The following is a 20557-nucleotide window of genomic DNA, read 5'->3' on the forward strand; positions in this document are numbered from 1 at the left end:
ACTGGCACTGGATGAACCCTGATAATTTCATTATCATATCTTCCATATATCGTATATTCCACACCCTCCAGAGTGATGGTTTTTAACAAATCTTAAATACCACACTAAAAGTTTAGTGTTTAAAGCAAACCGTTATTAATTATACAAATAAACATCTTAAATGTTGAAGATGGAGCTTATATTGGCTACTATAAACTTAATTACATTTAAACACATAAAACCAATATTTAATACTATTATTTTTATGAGGCCATTCAATAGTAAGGCTATCTTCGTCAGACACATCATTTTTGAAAAATGATTAAACTCGGGCATGGCGGTTGTTCACCTGGGCATCATCCTTGATAGGGTGATATGGGCTTGGAACCCCATCTGGAAAGGGTTATTGACAGAGGGAAATGGTCTTTGATGCAATGCAGACATGTGATAGGGGGTTCTTGGAGACTGAAGCCGAGGCTTTTGTATTGGTTTTATGTCTACGTGGTTAGACCTGCATTAATATTTGGGGCTGTTGTCTGGTGGCCAAACACAGAGGCCAGAATGGCAGTAGCTTGCCTTGCCATCACTGGGGCTCTAGACTGCTGTCTCAACCTCGCCCCCCTGGACATTGTCATTCGGGTTATGGCATGGAGGAATGCCTAATGTCTTCAGCAGCCACGGCTAGTGCCGACCTCAGATTGCAACAGAGGGCACTGCAAAATTAGCAGCCTGATTCAGGAGATCTCAGATCAGATGCTCTGCACATAACTCCACATAATCTGTGACCAGATGCATCAAATATTTTCTTTCAACAAACCTTTCAGGAATGTTATACTTTCTAGAGAGGCTTGGTCGGAGGGAAAGAAACCTCTTCCAACAGCGGAGCTTGAATGGTTTACAGATAGCTCTAAAATAAAAAGTAGCACAAGCACTGGACTTGTGTGAGTAAGACCATGTAGGGAGCTGGAGGTCCCTATGGGTCCTTACCCCACAGTTTTTCAGGCAGAAGTCATAGCCATTATGGAATGTATTCGTGAGAATCTTTGTCTGCGGTATAGGAATAAGACCATTAGCATATTCACAGATAGCCAGGCAGTATTAAAGGGGTTGGACTCTTGTGTGTTCAACTCCAAACTTTTCTGGGATTGCTATAAAGCAGTTTTTTCCCTTGACAGATTCAACAATGTGACTGTTTGTTGGGTTCCTGGTTTTGAGAGGGTCTCTGGGAACAAAAAAGCTGATACACTGGCCAACTTGGGCTCAGCGTCCAACATGGGGCCTTAACCGTTCTGTGGTATTTCTAGGTGTGAATCTTTTGAGGCTGTCTCGAATTGGCATAACACTGAACATGAGAGAAGGTGGTGGCGGCATCCGAGAGTGAGAATGAGCAGAATAGTCCTACAGTCACCTTCTCCCAGGGTGGCGATTGTAATTGATTCTCTCCTTAAGTAGATTGGTGTCTGCTCAGGTTATGGGTCTAATTACAGAACATAAGGAAGCATCTTCACAGAGTCGGCATATTCCGTAAATATCCGCTCTGTAGAATGTGTGCCAAGCAGAAGGAAACTGCTGAACACCTGCTCATTGACTGTCCTGCAATAGCGAGGGAGTGCTATGCCACTTTTGGTAGGCTGAATAAAGGTGATGAATTTCCCCAGGAGGACATGATCGGTTGTTTTTGGCAGATTGTAGAACAACATATTTTATCAACTTTAAAAATAACTTTTTACAGTAAAGATTCATGAACTTTTCTGAATTTTATCTTATGGAGTAGTCCTCTGCTCTTAATTGAATTATATTATATTATTTCATAATACTTACCATTCCCTTGATCCTTCAATGCTTGCTGTTGTTGTTCCAGCTGAAGTGCTCTTAGATCGTCTATGATAGACTGGATTCTGAAACAATTTTTTTTGTTTTTTATTCCACAAACGAATATAAACCATTATAAGCATAAAAGAGATCTGTTAAATCTAAAACTTAACTGTTAAAATGAAACGCACTGACACAAAAATTTTCATGGTTTTCTGCAAAATATAGTGGCTAATTATCAATTCCAGAAGTGGGCTGATTCAAATCTAATTATTGCTCTACTTTAATTATTTAAATCATTGTAATAACTATTATTTAAATTGCTCTAATTTTTTTTGGAATTGACAACTTTTTATTCCTGGCACTTTTTACTCATAGCTGATATAAAGATTCTAAAAGAAAACCTCCAAAAGAAGAGCCCCGAATGTTTGTAAGTTTAGACCAGTTTCTGTTTTAAGCGTCTAATCAAAGATATTTTTAAAGGCTAAGAGTAACCTCTACAACATGGTTTCATTGATGGACTGGAAAAACACTAAGTAATCCATTGAAGAACTAAGTGCAAACATTATTTATTCTGGTTTATCAGACTATACAGTTTTAGTCTGCAATAATATCCCATTTTCCATGAATCAAGGAACAATTCCGTGATGAGTACAATGTCACTGTGATCACAAGTACGTCACTGGGTATACAATGATATGATGTATTTATTTATCATGATAATGTTCCTAAATATAGACTAAATCAGTCACAAATATTTATAAGAAAAATTTTAGACCAACAAAACATAAGTACCAATCAAACTATTTTTTCTGCAAATATGTACTAATGTTATGAATTTATGGTGTGGCCAGAAAATAACTGGATTAGTATTGGCAAAGCCACAGAATGAATGTAATAAGGCTGAATATCGTATGGCTGGTCACATGACTCTCCTTCCCACGCCCTCCTTGAGTTTCGACTAGCTCCCATACTTATTCCACCCGTAGCACCAGTTATATCAGCTACAATGTTGTCTCTAAACACGAAAAATGTTGAGTATCCAGAAAGAACAGCATGTGAACATCAAATTTCTTTTCAAATTTTGAAGATCTGCAACTAAAACATTTGTAACGTTACAACAAGTGTACAGTGACAACTGTCAATCGATGCATTGGAAATCTCCTGCTTCTCCATAGCAAAAAAATATGACTGACAAAATCAAAATTCAAGGCTATAACGTTTATATTTTTTTATACCAAAGGGATCGTGCACATCCCTGGGTTTTGGGTTCTGGAGGGTCAGACAGTGCATCAGATTTACCACAGTAGCGCCCTGGCTACCCTACGTGAGAGTATATGGAAGAAACATAACAATTTGTTGGAAAACGAGTCATGGATTTTACACCTTGAGAATGTTCCAGCTCACAAAGCTTTGTCAGTGAAGACGTTTTTGGCCAAACACAACATTGATCGGTGTGTATGTGTGTGTGGACCTGTTGTACTAACTCAGAGTATGAAAGGAAGATGGTGCTGTCTGCTAGAAGTCGTACTTGTGGAGCTTGTTCCTTAAGTGTTTCAAATAAAACAGGAGGGCTTCAGTGTCAGGGAAATTGTTGTAAATGGTTTAATTTTGTATGTACTGGGAAAACTAAAGATGACTACAATTTCACTCCTGGTGAAAAGTTTAACTTTGTATGTAATAGTTGTGACCGAGGTGTAGAGGTTAGTCAGCCAGCCGATGTAAATGAGGAGATATCTCCTTTGAATGATGAATTGTGCGCGAATTGTATGCCTCATATAAGTGTTTTGACGGATCAAATTTTTGATCAAAACCGAACCAAAATCCGCACTCAGTTATCTGACTTGCAGTTGAAATATGATAACCTAACTGCCATATTGAAGAATCAGGTAGATATTATTGGTGATCTAATCTTAACTGGTGGTATAAATCAGTCTTATAGTGGTAAGTTTATTACGGGGACTGCATCTACTGCTAATAAATAGACTGCTGTTGAGAAGAAGTCATTTATATCTGTGTCCAGGTTAGCTGAGAACATTGAGTGTGATGACATTAAGAGATATTTAAATGACAGTACCAAAGCCAACTTTGATATTTCCAGCATTAAAACCAAGTACTCTGGGTACAAATCGTTTAAAGTGGGTGTTCTTTTTTCAGTATAGGATCAAGATTACTCTCCGGACTTTTGGCCCACTCCTTCAACTCGTTTGTTAGAAGAGCACTAGACAATGCATGTCCACTATAGAAAACAAGAAAAAAAACCCAAACACACACTGTAGTTTGAATACAATGAAGAAGTACAGATGCTTAAAGACAATTTTCTCAGAGCCTTAAACGTTTATGAAATGACAGGAGAACCACCTGACAAGGAAGATATGACAAATAAGAAGAAACTTTATGACTTGAAACTCAGAGACCTCAGAATAAATGCTGCTGCAGAACATGTCCACAAATCTGACAACAAATAAAAAGCTCTATGGACCATTATCAACTCGGAGAAATCATCAAAGAAGACTTCTGACTCTATAAAAAATCGAAATAGAAGAAATAATGGAACGTAATCCCATATTAATAGCAGAATAGGAATCAACTTCAAAATTTAGTTTCAGCTGGCTCCCCAAACATCCAATATCACACTGTTCAACCATTGCTCAACTTTGCATCAACCACAAGGGAAGAGATAATTCAATTGTTTGGCTCGCTTAAATCTAAGCTATCATGTGGTAATGATGAAATACCAGCAAAAGTATTTAAACACTGTGCATACCAACTAGCCAATCCACTTACAAGCATGATAATTAAATCTTTCAGTACAGGTCAGTTTCCCTCTCTTCTAAAACTTTCAAAAATATACCCTAAACACAAAAAAGGCTCTACAACTAGAGCTGAAAACTATAGACCTATTTCTCAGCTCTCTACTTTCTCCAAGACAATTGAGAAAATTAATTGCATTGTCAAGAATGCTGAAACAGTTAGAAGAACAAGATCTTATAACCACAAAACAACATGGTTTTTTTAAAAATCAAATCAACAACCAGTGCCTTAACAAGCTTAGGTGAATATATTCTGGATGAGCTAGAAGAAAATAATCATGTTGCAGCTGTGTTATTGGACAACAGTAAAGCTTTTGACTGCTTGGGACATAGTTTGATTATAGAAAAACTCACATCCCTGGGCTTTAAATGAAGATCTAAAGACTGGATAAAAGACTATCTCAGAGGACGTAGTCAGATTGTTGAGATTCAGAACACATCAAATTGCAATAAAACTACACTCAGATCCAAACCAAGACCAATAAATAGAGGAGTCCCTCAGGGCTCAGTATTAGGACCCTTCCTTTTTGTGCTTTTTATGAACGACTTCCCTAATTTCATCAGTGACTGCAATATTAAAACTATTATGTTTGCTGATGACACTATTCTAATTATAAAAAATATAACAGCACACGGACTTAACTCTGAAATAACTAAAACAACTACCAAAGCAATCCAGTACCGTCTTCAGAACGACTTGGCAATAAACTCATCCAAAACAACTCAATTAAATTTTAGCAGAAGACTTAAACCTATACCCAATATCAATGACATCACAGTGGAGGACAAATCCAAACTATTAGGTTTAACTATTGACAAAGATCTATTCTGGAATGAGCATATTCAAATATTGAATAAAAAGCTTGGATATGGTATTTTTGCAGTGCGTAGGATAAAATGGATAGGGGGCTGGACGATGCAAAAGTAGCCTACTATGCCCTAATAGAATCCCACATTCAGTATGGTCTAATAGTTTGGGGTGACACTTCTGAACAAAACCTTAACAAAATCCTAATACTTCAGAAGAAAGCAGTGAAGGCACTAGCAGACCTTAGTCCATTAGAGAGTTGCAGAAGTGCATATAAATCACTTAAACTACTGACGGTTGTGTCTTTGTATATACATGCAGTGGTCATGTACACAGACCAAATACACTTTGCAAGAGCAAGTGATGTACACTACTACAACACTCGTAGAGTTAAAGATTATATTCTACCAGCACATCACACCACTAAATGCAGTAAAAACTCCTCTTACAATGGATGCAAGATCTACAACTCACTCCCTCTGATTCTGAAGAATCTTACTGGAAGACAACTCAAAAATCAACTTAAAGACTGGCTGGTGCAGCAATCCTTCTACACCATAAATGAATATTTTGACTTAGTAAAGGACTCAAACAAGACTTTGTAAAGCAAGACTCAACTTTGTAATGTACAATTTTACTTTTATAATGTATTGCATTTTAAGCTTGACGCAATGTTATTTCTTGAAGAAATTAACAATAAAGAATTCTTTGATCTGATTATATGGAAGAAAATCGTGTGTTTTCAGAGGCTGATTGGTTTTAGAACAAAATCGAAGCACCATTGATGTTGTTTAGGATGTTGTAAATAATTGTCTTGAAAACATTGAAGCTAAGAATAGTGTTATTTTTAGATCTTTTGATCTGTCAAAAGCCTTTGACACTGTTGACCATACCATTTTAGTTTATAAAATTTTAGTTTTTAGTAGTCTATGGTTTTGACACTAGTGTAGACTTTTTTATATCTTACCTTAGTGAACGTTATCAGTCAGTTTACTATAATGGTTGTTTTTCTAAAACTCTGTTAGTCCTTTAAGGTGTGCCGCAGGGATCCATTTTGGGTCCTACTCTTTTTATTCTTTACATGAATGACCTACCTGACAATATAAATAGCCGAGCTGCGTTGGTAGCTACATGTTTGCTAATGACCTTGGTCTCAATGTTTTTAGTAAACTTAAAGTTGAAAATCAAATGTTATTGGACAATATGACTGATGAAATAGTGAACTGGTATGCAGCAAATAAATTATGTTTAAATCCCGATAAGATTGTTGATCCAATTTTTGACATTGGTAAAAATGGGCAAGATATTACATCCAAGTTCTTGGGTATAAATATACAAGACAATCTAAAATGGTCTACACATACCGATTATGTTGCAACTTGAGTAGCTAAGGGTTTGTTCCTGTTAAAGAGTTTTAAGAAATAATGTTTTCTGTGATGTATTGTTAAGTGTTTACTATGCCCATATTTTTAGTCGCCTAAACTATGGAATCTCTATACAGGGTAATTCTCCATCTGATAAAAGACTCTTTGTTTTACAAAATCAGGCCATTAGAATTATAAGTAACATTTCTAGTCAAGAGCATTGTAAACCTTTTTTAAGAAACTTGGTGTACTAACATTGCCATCCATGTATATTTTATCCATTTTAATGTTTGTTAGAAGCAATTTAGATAGATTTAAGGAATTAGCTGCAGTTCACATCATGACAAAAGAAACAAGCATAGGCTGCTTAATAGCAAGTGTATCTTTAGTTTAACTCAGAAATTTTCCAATACCAAGGGATTAAATTTTATAACGTACTACCAAATTTCATTCAAACTATGCCAGTCAATTTGTTCAAGAAACACAAAAAACTAATTTTGATAAAGAACTGTATCTACAATGTAGAAGACATTTTAGATATAGGCGACTTTTTAAATTAAGCATGATGTAGCTTAGCGATACATTTTGTTTGGTTTTTTTTACCATTGTTACACTATTTTATTAATTTTTTTACATAAAAGATTGTCTATTGTCTAACTGTGATTCAAGTTCATCAATGTAAACTGTAAACTTTGTTATAAAAACAAAAATATTGTATCAGTTTTTAACTTTATTATTAATTTATAAATGTGTTTAAGCAGTAATTGTTTTAATGTTAAGGTTAGTGTTGAAGGTCTTTTGTCTTACTATTGGTACTTAATTGTTTTTTCCTGTTTTTGATAAATTATGTATTTTAGTTTATCACTTTTAACTTTTAACATGTTTATCTTCAGATTACAAATACATCAACCACCTAAAGGAAAATAATTGTATTTTAATATAGTTTTTATTTATAATACATGTTTACTATGTTCATGACAATGTCTATTGTACACTTGTGTATTTAATGACATTAAAGCTTTGATTCTTAGATCATCCACCTTACTCTTCCAACTTGGTCCTGTGTGAATTTTTTTGTTCCCTAAAGTCAAATAAGCTTTGAAAGGAATGAGATTTGATACTGTTGAAGCAGTAAAAGAAAAAGCGATGAAAGCGATTAACAGGTTTACGGAAAATAATCTGCAGCATTGTAATGCAAAGTAGAAAAGTTGCATGGAATGGTGTAGAGATCAAGGAGGGATGTACAATGAAGGGAATAATATCAAATAGTAAATATCTGTAAGTAAAAATTGTTTTCAGCCTCAGTCTAGTTATTTTCTAGGCACACCTCGTATGTTTGAATCGATTTATGCTTAATCAATTTATTAATGGTATAATCAATAAAATATCACCAAAAGTATTGTTTCCCACAGCTTGAGAATAAAGTAAATATTCTTGCAATTTATATGCCTTAGAAAAAGATTTTTAACTTAAAACTACTATATATATATATATATATCACTTATTATTTCCATGCACAGAATTACGAGGCAATAAGTAAAGCCCCCTTTTCTCTGTATTGTTTCTGCTTTGTCATTTTTATTGCCTGTCATATTCTCTTTGTGTCCAATTTTGTTCATAACCATTTACATTTAAATGTTTTTTGCTTAGAATTTTTGATTCTACAATTTGTACTTTTTGGCCAAAAATCTATTTTTAACTATACAGGGTGTTCAGTAAAAGTGGTCCAATACTTTGGGATTTTGTTCTATCCTCCAGAGAAATGAGCAAAAAAGTTCATATGAAGGTGCTAAAACCTTTAGTTTTCCGTCTATCTGTATATGTTTTTTATAAAAGAATTATATCTTTTGAACTAGTTAAGATTAAGTTATGAAACGTAAGAGTTGTATTAACATTTGGTAGACCTTTTTGAAAAGAAAATGACCAAAATCCTTTTACCCGTTTCAAAATGGTGTCTGTTTAAATTTTTAAGGTCAAATAACAAAAAAAACTGGTATAGTTATAAAAAAATGCATATGATACCAACTATTTAGTCGTTCTTATACCAATTCCAACAGTACCTTTTTCAAAGTAATCCCTCAACGCATAAGCGAGCACGATTACTTTATAGGTATGCTTGCACAAGCCGAGAGGAACTAAGAATTTGTATTTTGAAAGGCATCAGCTGTTTTAAATAGGTTATACAAATTTTACTATTTTGAAATTTGTATGGCAATTCCAGCGCTACATTTTCAAACCAAATCCGTCAACGCATAGCGAGCACCGCCACTTTATAAAAATGCGCTTGTACAAGCATCAAACATGTCCCAGTTGAGAGGTATCAGTTGTTGATTTGTCATTTATTTGTTAAATACGTCTATACAATTACTAGTTAAATGAGAATCTGATTCAAATTCTGAAAATAATGAACCAAGCAAGAAAAGTTTGGAATCAAATCGTTTTTTAAATTGACCAATGTCTAATCGATCTGGAATCTGTTTAATTAATTCTAGCAAGTGAATGGTTCGAGAGCTTATGAAAGGGAAGACTACCATGGTAGTCATGGGATTTTCATTAGAGTAACATGAGTTGTGCTGTTTATTGCCCCTCAAAATCAATGTTTTTGCAATTCTTCAAGTTTTCTCCTGTCTGGGAAATGTAATGAGGGCAAAAGGAAAGTGCTGAGAAGTTCACGGTTTCACTCTAGTGCACACCAGCTCTTGACCACTCATGACGCAACGCGATACCAATAACGACACACCCCCAACACGTCCCTCTCCACTTTTCCATAGTCTAGTTCCCATCCCACTGCCCCTCCACCAAAACCTTCCATCATGTCAAGTGTAAAAAACAGGCATAGCTGCAAACAGTGATTTGCGGGATAAAAAAGTTACAAACGATCAAAGTATGTCAAAACAGGCACTGTATAAGCGTAAAAATGTTACATGCAGAGAACTTCAAAGCGGGCTATTTGCATTAAAATAGCCTGGCTTTATTCTGTGAAACAATATACATTATAGGCGGCAAAACATTGTGTGTGGGGGACATTATAAGCATGTTTCACTTTACTTTCAATATGTGTAATTAAGTCATACTTACTTTTTCACATGATGTGCAGAGAACATTGACATTCTAACAGACTCTTCCAAAATATCAGCCACTCTAAGTCTGCCGATTCGTTCACCAATATCCATAAGTATTTCCGTTGCCTCGTCCCTTAAGTTGCCTTCAAGACACTTCACTTCAGTCTTGGCCAGATCAGTTAAGAGATTAGCCGACAGTTTCTTGTTTTTACATCTAAAAAAGGAAAAATACAGATAATCACTTTGTAAACTTCTGTTACCCTGTAATATGTAATTCTCCAATAAAACATGCAATAGAGTCTATGATTATACATGCTACTGATAATATACTTTTTGTTGAAGTTCACTTTTTCACATACTGATTTTTACTGGACCCAATACAAATGATTTTATTTTTGACTGCTATTGTATTATTTTCTTCTAGTTGAACTAACTTGAGCTTTGTTCAATTCTAAGAGATATCTGTCAAGTGTAATTGTTATTACTATTAACTGTTAAATGTTATATATATATATATATATACAGGGTGATTCAAAACTAAACGGCAATCTCTCGGGAGCTTATTCTATAGCTAAAAACAAGTAAAAAAGTTCATATAACCATATGCCCGGAAACGCTTCGTTAGCGAGTTACGCCTAGCGAAAGATTTCGCCCGGATTTCAGAACCCTTGGTGAAGTCAGGCCGTATAAAAATGGTAAAGGTAGTTACAAAGATACAAATACGATTGTTTTTTATGTTTTTTATATCTGACAAATTTATTAAAACTCGTCCCAGAGCTGTAAATACAATACTTTCAGAGATATCTTACATAAAACACAAGAATTGGTGCAACGTAAGATTACTTCCATAAATGTTAAATAAAGGTCATTTTTTTCTTAAACAGATTTGTAGAACATTTAATTCTGAAAAGATTCATGTGAATTACTTAGGAAAAAAATTAATAATAGGTATTGAAATTTAGCTTTATTTAAAAATAAAACAGACGCACAAAAATGCATATTCTTATCTGCATAAAATATTAACTAATGTTTAGGTTGTGAGTAACAGCTGATCATTTATTCTAGACTGAACATTAACATAAAATGTATTTACCTTTATAAAACTGTAATAATCACCTATAATAGTTGCTCAAAGTGTCCTCCGTTGTTAGCAATGCACGTTTTTGCACGACGAATCCACTCTTTTCTAGCGTGTTTCATAACGTTTGGAGCATTCTTGATAGTTTCTGCCGCCTCTGTAATGCGATTACGTAACTCCTCTATGGTGTTAATCCGTTTTGAATAAACAATTGACTTCATCCAACCCCATAAGAAAAAGTCTGCTGGCGTGAGGTCAGGAGAACGTGGTGGCCATTTTACTGGTCCATTTCGACCAATCCATTGTCTACCGTATGTATCATTTAAATAGTTTTTCACATCATTAGAAAAATGTGGAGGTGCTCTGTCGTGCATAAACCATGCATTTATTCTGTTTTGAACAGGAATATCTTCCAAGAGGGTAGGCAGGTTTGTTCTTAAAAAATTTAAGTACGCTACTCCATTAAGTCGATTAGGGAGGAAAAATGGACCAATCAAATTATCACCCAGAACACCAAGCCATACATTGACTGAAAATGTATGTTGAAAATGCCTCGTCGCAGTTTCATGTGGGATGTCGTACGCCCAAGTATGGGTATTACGAAAATTTACAATTCCATTTCTAGTAAAACAGGATTCATCAGTAACGAGAATACGCCGAAGAAAATACTGATGTCGTAAACAATTTCTTCTTAACCAGCGGCAGAACATCTTCCGTTTATTAAGATCTTGCGGTAATAAGTCTTGAACACGTGTTATATGGAATGGGTACAACTGTGCTTCATGAAGTGTCCGCCATACGCTTGACTGGCAAATATTTAACTGACGTGATAATCGTCTGGTGCTTGTGGTTGGTGATAATTATACAGCATTTATTATTGCTTGTTCATTATTATAGTTCCTTGCGCTACGTTGACGACCAGTATCTATTCGCTTCGGTTTAAAGCTACCAGTTTCTCTAAGTCGTCTCTCCACAGCTTCAAATGTTTAGCGATCAGGTGTTCTTCGATGTGGAAAAGTATCACGATATTCCTGAACTGCAGCTAAACCATTCTTGTTAACTTTGCCGTAAATCAGTATCATGTCCGTATACTCTTCAAACGAATACATACCATTTACATTATCTGCCATTATTTACTAAGATAATTACATACACTTTTATAAAAATATTTAATAAAATATTTTAAAAATAAATATTTAATAAAATATTTTATACACTTGTATAAAATATTTCCAAATAATCACAGGATCTCACAAAATACAATCTTCACACGCCACAATACAAAAACCTCCATAAAGGTTATTCAAATATTACTTCATGAACTTAATTGTTGATCAGCTGATATTGCCAACCTTTGCAAAGGAAATATGACGATAAAAAGTGTTGAATAAATGATCAGCTGTTACTCACAACCTAAACATTAGTTAATATTTTATGCAGATAAGAATATGCATTTTTGTGCGTCTGTTTTATTTTTAAATAAAGCTAAATTTCAATACCTATTATTAATTTTTTTCCTAAGTAATTCACATGAATCTTTTCAGAATTAAATGTTCTACAAATCTGTTTAAGAAAAAAATGACCTTTATTTAACATTTATGGAAGTAATCTTAAGTTAAACACAAAAATGTGTTATTTCTTTGCACCAATTCTTGTGTTTTATGTAAGATATCTCTGAAAGTATTGCATTTACAGCTCTGGGACGAATTTTAATAAATTTGTCAGATATAAAAACATAAAAAACAATCGTATTTGTATCTTTGTAACTACCTTTACCATTTTTATACGGCCTGACTTCACCAAGGGTTCTGAAATCCGGGCGAAATCTTTCGCTAGGCGTAACTCGCTAACGAAGCGTTTCCGGGCATATGGTTATATGAACTTTTTTTACTTGTTTTTAGCTATAGAATAAGCTCTCGAGAGATTGCCGTTTAGTTTTGAATCACCCTGTATATATGCATATCTTTTCTTAGGTTTTTATTATTCTTATTTTCTTGATATCACTAAAATCTCTATTAATTATTTATTTTGAAAATTGCATTATTTTCACTATATTTTGCTTCTAGCGTAAATTAGACAAAGTGCAAGAAAATATACTATGTGATATGTGAGATCCTAATTTTGTGGCTGAAAATAAATCAATTGTTATTTTATTTTAATTATTTGTTGGAGGTAATTAATGTAAAAAACAATAAGTAACTTTAATAAAGGTGATTCAATACAACACATAAAATTATCAACATTTTAATGAATAGAAAAAACAATTCATTTTCTATTTTCTTTACATTTGTTAGAACATAATTTGAAATGCTGCTTTGTATTTTAATATCAAATGTTAACTTTTCATTTGATCTCATACAGAGTTGGACCATAAACTTAGAATATACTTGACTTTTCAAAATGATTTAATTTAGCACTAATAAAGGACATAAAAACTACTACTTTTTATGAATTGAAATTACTTCGCTTCACAACAGTGAAGGGCAACAAGGATTGTTAAAAAATCAAATTGCAGGCATAGATTAAGTTACAAGCACAGTTCATAGTGCATTGACATAGTTTCAACACATATTGAATAAAATTCTGCCAATTATGCATGTAACCGATCACAGCAGTTTTCACGATATTTTGTGACAAAGTTAGGCCTATAGCATCTGCTTATAGTGACTCATTATTGGTGTATCTAAGCAACATTAACAAGCTAGAGTTTAATAAATTCTAATGTCAACTGTAAATTTATTTCTAGACTTGCGCTTATGGGCACTAAATAGATCTATTTCATTTTTTAAATGTGAAAAAAAGAAACAGGAAGCCACATATAAAATGGTATGAAAATGATTTCGTCAAAATGAAATGTTAATTTGACAAAATGAAATTTTTAATCGTTAACGCTAACTCTGATTTAATAAGATAAAATTATAAAGAAGCTAAGAAAGAATTGGAAAACCTGTAATGGAGGAGGTTAGGTTATGCTTTTATAGTACAAGCAATATTCTTGAATCAAACAACTGTTTTCAACAATGAGCGTTATTAACAGCTGTTCTTTAAAACTGCAACGCAATGATCAAATCAGGTAATTCAAGAAATGAATTTTTATAGGAAGCAAAATGGTAAACTTTTCAATATGTCATCATTTCTTTCTACAATTGTTAGGGAGCCTTAATTTCCACACAATATTTTTAAAACCTACTTTATTTATTGTGTAGAGTTTGAAAATGTTCTGTGCATAAATGGGCAAGTAATATAAAATTAAACGTTTAAACCTCTTTGTGGGACACTGTGTGTATATATGTGATAGGATAATGAAATGATAGAAATTTTACACTTTTTATATAGATAACATATCTTGTTGGTTGAAAGTAACTTCAGAGACCAGATTTATCTGGCACAATTCACTGAGTACCCTGCTTATTCTCCTTTCATTTAGACAGTGACCAATCACTCTGTATTATCAGCTCTTTAGCATGTTTGCACCAAGTACCGATATACCAACACTGTAGACTGACTTACACTCACTTCCCGGAAGATGTCCTGATTGACCGAGCAGCAGCAATTTGTTGTTGGCTATTCGAAGTAATTTTTTATATCTAAAATACCAGTAGGAGCAGGATTTTAGAATATGCAGGTTACAGAAAAGCAGATCAAAATTAAGAGTTCTTTAGAGAAAGCTGATAAAATGGCCTAAATTGTTATTACGACAATCAAGTTAGGCCATGCCATGTCGTTTAAGCTGATCAATCTTGTTTGTTAATTGATAAATAAATAAATAAATACACACACACACACACACACACACACGCACGCACGCACACACACACACTGCCATTGTGTATCCAAATTTTTCGTAAATGCATTGTGCGCCCAATGGGGTACACGTTGCTATGCATTTCCTTACTGTTTTTGTTGTTTGCCTGCCTTGGTGGTTTGTTAAATGTGATCCCACACTTAAATATATACCTTAAACAATTGTGTACTCTGTCAGGCACACAATTGCTTAATTTTTAAGATAAAAACAAATTTTTATGTAGCCCTTGGAGTACATGGGGAAATGTTGAAGAACACGTTAAAAAAAGTTCTTTGTCAAAAATTGCGAAACCTACAAACATTTCTCCTTATAATAAGTTGTTAAAAGTAAAAAAATGAGATATTATAGTGTTTTGCCATTATTATCAAAAAACTCCACAGCAAATAAAAAAAGTCCGGAAGTAAGCCGCCGTCGTGAACTGTGTTAACCAATCAAAATGTATTGTATTAGTTATTACTTTTAATTTTTCCCCTTTGGGCACGATTGTGCTATCACAAAACTGTTGATATCAGAACCAAATACAACAAACCATGCTGATTGTTATATTATTGTTATGACTTACAAGTATTTTTCTTATAGTAAAAAACTTGCATACAAATGAGTTTACAGATAAATATCAGACACATTTATAATTATGGATATAAAAATTGGCCAATGAGCAAAATAAATTGCTTAGTTTGGATTGGTAAATTTAATCTGTAGTCATCAGTTATGATCCTCCTTTATAGTTCCACTCCAAGTGTCACACTACTTACCTTTTTTAATTGATATTGAGTTAATGATATACATTCATTTTTACATACGCAGTCAATATTTTAAGGTCCGCAAATGACTTTTAACACTGTTATTTTCGGTTTTTTTTTAACTGAGTTATTAAACTTATGGTTCTCTTTTTGTTGTTAAAGTGTAACAGTAGTCATTTTTTCATACAAAACAGACAAGTACTAAAGATATGTATATATATGTACAGGGTGAGGCAGACCACCTATCTGCAATGTATAGCGCGGCTGAACTGCGAAACCTACCTTCTCATTTTAAACGAAAACCATATTTTGACCTCAAAGAATGAACGGGAAAATATATGTTAACACCCAAAAATAGTCACAACGGCACTTTTGGGAGGGGAGATAGGAGTCTTTTTGATAGATTTTCAAATTTAAAAGTAGATCGAGCAGTACCTCATTTAAAAGTCTCTAATCACTGATAATTTTGAAATAAAAGTTTTAATTTATTTTCCTTCTTGTACACAGAATGGTTTAAAATGTCAAATTTGTACGGTTTCACGGTTTTTTTTATTGTTACCTCATCTTAGTAAATTCAAATTTTTATCCACGGTTACCTAAGAACTCTTTCTAAAAATACGTTACTGTTGCCACTTTTCAACATATTTTCAAATTTTTGAAAATAGTTAAAATTTAAGATATTTCAAACTCGTAAAACCTAAACAATTCAAATAGCAAGGTATGACTTTCATTACAATAATTATCAATAGCTCTATTAAAAAATTTGGTGTATTTTAAGTTTGATTTTCTTTATTCAGGATGGTGGACAATAAAATGCACCCATACTGGATTTCACTACATCATTAGCTACAAAGAGATGACTACATTCTAAGAATAAACTTTTGTTTCTGGGTCTGAAGATGAAAATATCTTTGCAAGGTTTTATGGTGCTACAAAGCAACCTTCCGGAGCAATGGAGAAGTGAATCGTCATGAGATTCTTTGCTTTTGAGAATTCCAACTCAATGCGAGAGATAAGAGACCAAACGTACTAGACCCTCAATACTTGGTGAAGTATTGCTGGTAATCAAATTGTTGGCCGTTTTTTTTCTAGCAACACTTGGACAGAAATATGTACAACTTTCACTTGCCTAATATTCTGATTGTATAAAAACTTTCTTGAACAAAATATTTAAGAAATGTTGTTTATAAACAATGGGGCACCAACCCACTACTGTGAAGCAGTGTGGCACACTCTTGATGAGGAATATCCTCAAAAGTGTATTGGGAGAGGTGGACCACTCACCTACCCACACACATCCCCGGATATAATGGACTACTACTTGTAGGGAATGTTAAAAAACTTGGTTTATGTATCCAGGCTCATGACTCGAGAGGACATGATGCAACGAACCATGGATGCTGTTCAATCAATAAATGAAGAAGCCTTAAGGGTAGTAGAAAACTTCAGTTCCAGGATAGAGCTATGTTTGGAAAACAATAGATTTAAGTTCACATCGTGTCGCTCGCTATTGTAAACCAGAAAATTCAGCTGGGAAGGTATTCGTTCAGATGTAACATGGGCCTGTTGGGGTATCCGTGATGTAGGAACGATAATACGCGAGCAAGGTTCCGGGGTGGCAGGGATGATGTCTGAATCATAGTCTAAATAAAGCAGCTCGGGCGAAGCGATTACAACATCCGGGCCATTGTCTAGACTAAACCTGCCAACATTTTCGTCTGCGTCGTTTAGTTCTGTGTCACAAACCTCAAAAGTATTATGATAACAACTGAGGAAAACACCCAATCAGAAGCGCTAAAAAGCAGAGAGTAAACTCATATGAATGATTTTTCAACTTCGACATACAACTGCGATCTGTAGGATATTTATAAAAACTTTTGAAAACTCTAAACGTAGACCGTTGTTATACACTCTTAGTTGACAAGTGAAGACAATCGCCCGATCTCTCAGACATTAATAGAACTATTTGGAGGGAAACTTAAAAGCAGAACGCTTTTGCTACCTGAGCTCGTCATCATTAGGCCCGGCTGCTGCGTGACGAGCCCAGCTCATCAGTGTTCCGCAATGGGTTAAACCTTTGTCTCTGTGCCTGAAAAATGTTGAGTATCAAGAAGGAACAGCGTTTAAATATCAAATTTCTGTTAAAACTTGCAAAATCAGTAAGTGAAACATTTGTAATGTTACAACAAGTGTACGGTGACAAGTGTCAATCGATGTATTGGAAACTCCCTGCTTCTCCATGGTAAAAAAGCACGAATGACAAAATCGAAATTCAAGTTGGGTGCCAGAGGAGCAGACAGTGAATCAGAATTACTCCATTAGTGTCCTAACTACCCTACGTGAGTGTGTACGGAGAAAACCTAATGATTTGTGAAAAATAAGTCCTATTATTTTCTAGTCACACCTTGTAAAGAGAAACTTTAAATACAAAAAATTTTAGTTTTTACGAAAGACATTGATATTTGTAATGAAGTCATACCTTGCTATTTGAATTGTTTAGGGTTTTCAAGTTTGAAATATCATAAATTTTAACTATTTTCAAAAATTGGAAATATGTTAAAAAGTCTCAACTGTAACGTACTTTTAGAAAGAGAACTTCTTTGAACGGGTGGTCTGCCTCAACCTGTATATGTATGCATGTAAACCTTGTGAAATAAAAATTTTTTAAAATAGTAGGCTAAGGAGACGAAAAAGCTCATTAAATACATCATATTTATAATCATACGTTTACCAGGGAAAATAAGTAAAATTAATTTTAAAATTCTAATCAGGGCATAAAATTAAGTAACAAAATTGCATTGATGTCTGAGTATTCAATTTTTTTTTACTGCCTTAGTTTTATTAAAGTAACTGCTCTTTTGTGGTTAATTTGTGGTGGGCACTTGAAGAAAACAAATAAAAATAACTGTAATACAAACCTAACAATAGTTGTTATTGATTTATTTTTTAAAACAATAGTATAATTAATATATTACCATTGGCTACAGATTTAATATATTAGTAGTTGATACAACCGAATATTAATGTAATTTTTTTGTTGTAATATGTTTATAACGAATACTATTAATTTCATAAGTAAACTCAATTTCTTTATTACGAGGTAAAAAAGATACAACTTTATTAAAATTCTTTATGTATTTTAAATATATATTTCTCTACTTGGTTTGAAGTAAAACTGAATTAAATCATTAAAACAGTAACCGTAGAAGATATGTTGCTTTTCAGTTATGATCCCACAGAAGTACCATGGGACTGAATACGTCACAAGGTTCACCAAATGATTTGTGAAGAACGTATCAGAAAGGTATCTGCTATAGACGTTACTGAAGTGCAGGTAATTTGTAATCTGTGGAATAAGAAAGCAGTAGTACCAAATAGTACCTTCTATAATTGCACCCAGAATGTGAGCATAATTGACATAAACAATTACCGTACTCTTCAATATTTTCTACTTGTCTTCAAATAAGTAGACTGGTTGGAAGATTTGGTCTGAACAGTTCACATTGTTTGACTGATTGTCACATGAGGGAGGAAATCATTCAGACAAATTTTGATTAGGGAACCGATTCGTTTTCCATTAACCATCGTAGAAGAACACATCCAATACCAGCCTGACCATATAAACTGTTTTGTGAGAGAACAGATCCTCGCTCAAGAGGATGGGCAGGACAAGGCAAAATAAGGGATTAGTCTCTCCTTTTATAAAAAGTAAAAAAAAAAGAATTTAGCTATCCATCTGCAGACTAGGGATAGTATTTGTTTGGTTAGGTTTTGTATATGATCATGTTACCAAAATATAACCTCACTTTTACTTTGTTTGACCGATGTCATCTGACAACCAATCAGATATTGGTGAGGAGTACCCATTCACAGGCCAAACTGAAACAATTGATAGGCTGACTATAATCGTCCATTAGATTGTTATGTATATGGGGGGGAGGGGGCTTCTAATATAACATAGGAGGAACAAATTTTCGATCACACCACACACGTTAGAAACCACGTGCTGTCAACACACTCTATAGACAATTCGGCAACATGATTTGCCCACACTTTGTCAATTTGCATTCACAGTTACACATATCATGTTCATATAGCCTAACATATCATGTTTGGAATTAATGGATTTCTGATCCAAGAAGTTGTATCTTCAAATTACTTCTTGATTTAATATAATGCGATTTTTTAGACAAAAATAATGGTTTTAGGGATTTTCTCAGTTCTTTAAAATTTGTGATTTATTCTCTATGTTCGTCAGCCTGGTGGTAATCCAGTATTAAAGAATTTTTGTATCTCTCTTGCTCTCTCTCTCACATATATATCTACATGCATATACATGCATAGAACCATGCAATTTAAGTGTTGATACTTACATCATGAGAATTTCTAAAATGGCCTTCTGTGACTCAGTGGACGTATCACGGTTTTTGTTATGAAGCAAGGGAACTAATTTTTCAATCAAATTATTGGGGTTGTGAGCTCCAACCTCTACTGTTTTTAACAGATAGGCTCTCGCCTTTTCTCTGAGGTAATCCTTACTATCTCCTGAAAACCAAACATTGTAATCAATACAAGATCACTACTTTGGAATTAATTTCATTTCTACCCATTCCAATACAGAAACACTTGTAAACAAAAAATTAGAAATACAAAGTTCAAATCATTAAACTCCTATAGAATTATTACTTATAAAACATAAATAGTGGTAGTATGAGGATCTTTCACTAGCAAATGATAAAACAAATTGGACTATATATTTTGCTTTATTTACAAGCCTATCTTGAAATACTGGAAATTACAACGTCTAACAAAGATATTTCAGTGGTTTTTATAAAATCCATAAAGTTTTCTTCAATAATTGGATTCCAATTGGATTATATCTTGTTGGAAATTTTATTAACTCTTGATTTATAGCAGTAAAACCTACAAATTATGATCCTATCAATCATAAATATCATATATGTACTCTTACAAGTTTCGAACTTACCTAATTTAGTTAGCACATGGTGGAGAACAGCACCATAATAATTTTTGTATTTAGATTGCATTGCTTCTGCAACTAATATGAGTGCTTCAAGTCCATATTGTGTTAC

At 33.8% G+C, this 20557-nt stretch overlaps 1 protein-coding gene across 6 annotated transcripts in view; it reads right to left on the reverse strand.

Annotated features, from left to right (window-relative positions):
• LOC124369236 (CLIP-associating protein 2) overlaps positions 1-20557 on the reverse strand; it is a 192551-nt gene that overhangs the window by 154973 nt on the left and 17021 nt on the right. For all 6 annotated transcript variants that reach the window (XM_046827116.1, XM_046827120.1, XM_046827121.1 and 3 more), the window contains exons 3-6: positions 20452-20557; positions 19838-20009; positions 9855-10052; positions 1801-1877 (exon numbers count right to left, since the gene is read on the reverse strand). In XM_046827116.1, the coding sequence (XP_046683072.1) occupies positions 1801-1877; positions 9855-10052; positions 19838-20009; positions 20452-20557 (553 nt within the window). The remainder of the gene's footprint in view (positions 1-1800; positions 1878-9854; positions 10053-19837; positions 20010-20451) is intronic.

This window comes from Homalodisca vitripennis, chromosome X, assembly GCF_021130785.1.
Source record: "Homalodisca vitripennis isolate AUS2020 chromosome X, UT_GWSS_2.1, whole genome shotgun sequence".
Taxonomy (NCBI): Eukaryota; Metazoa; Arthropoda; class Insecta; order Hemiptera; family Cicadellidae; genus Homalodisca; species Homalodisca vitripennis.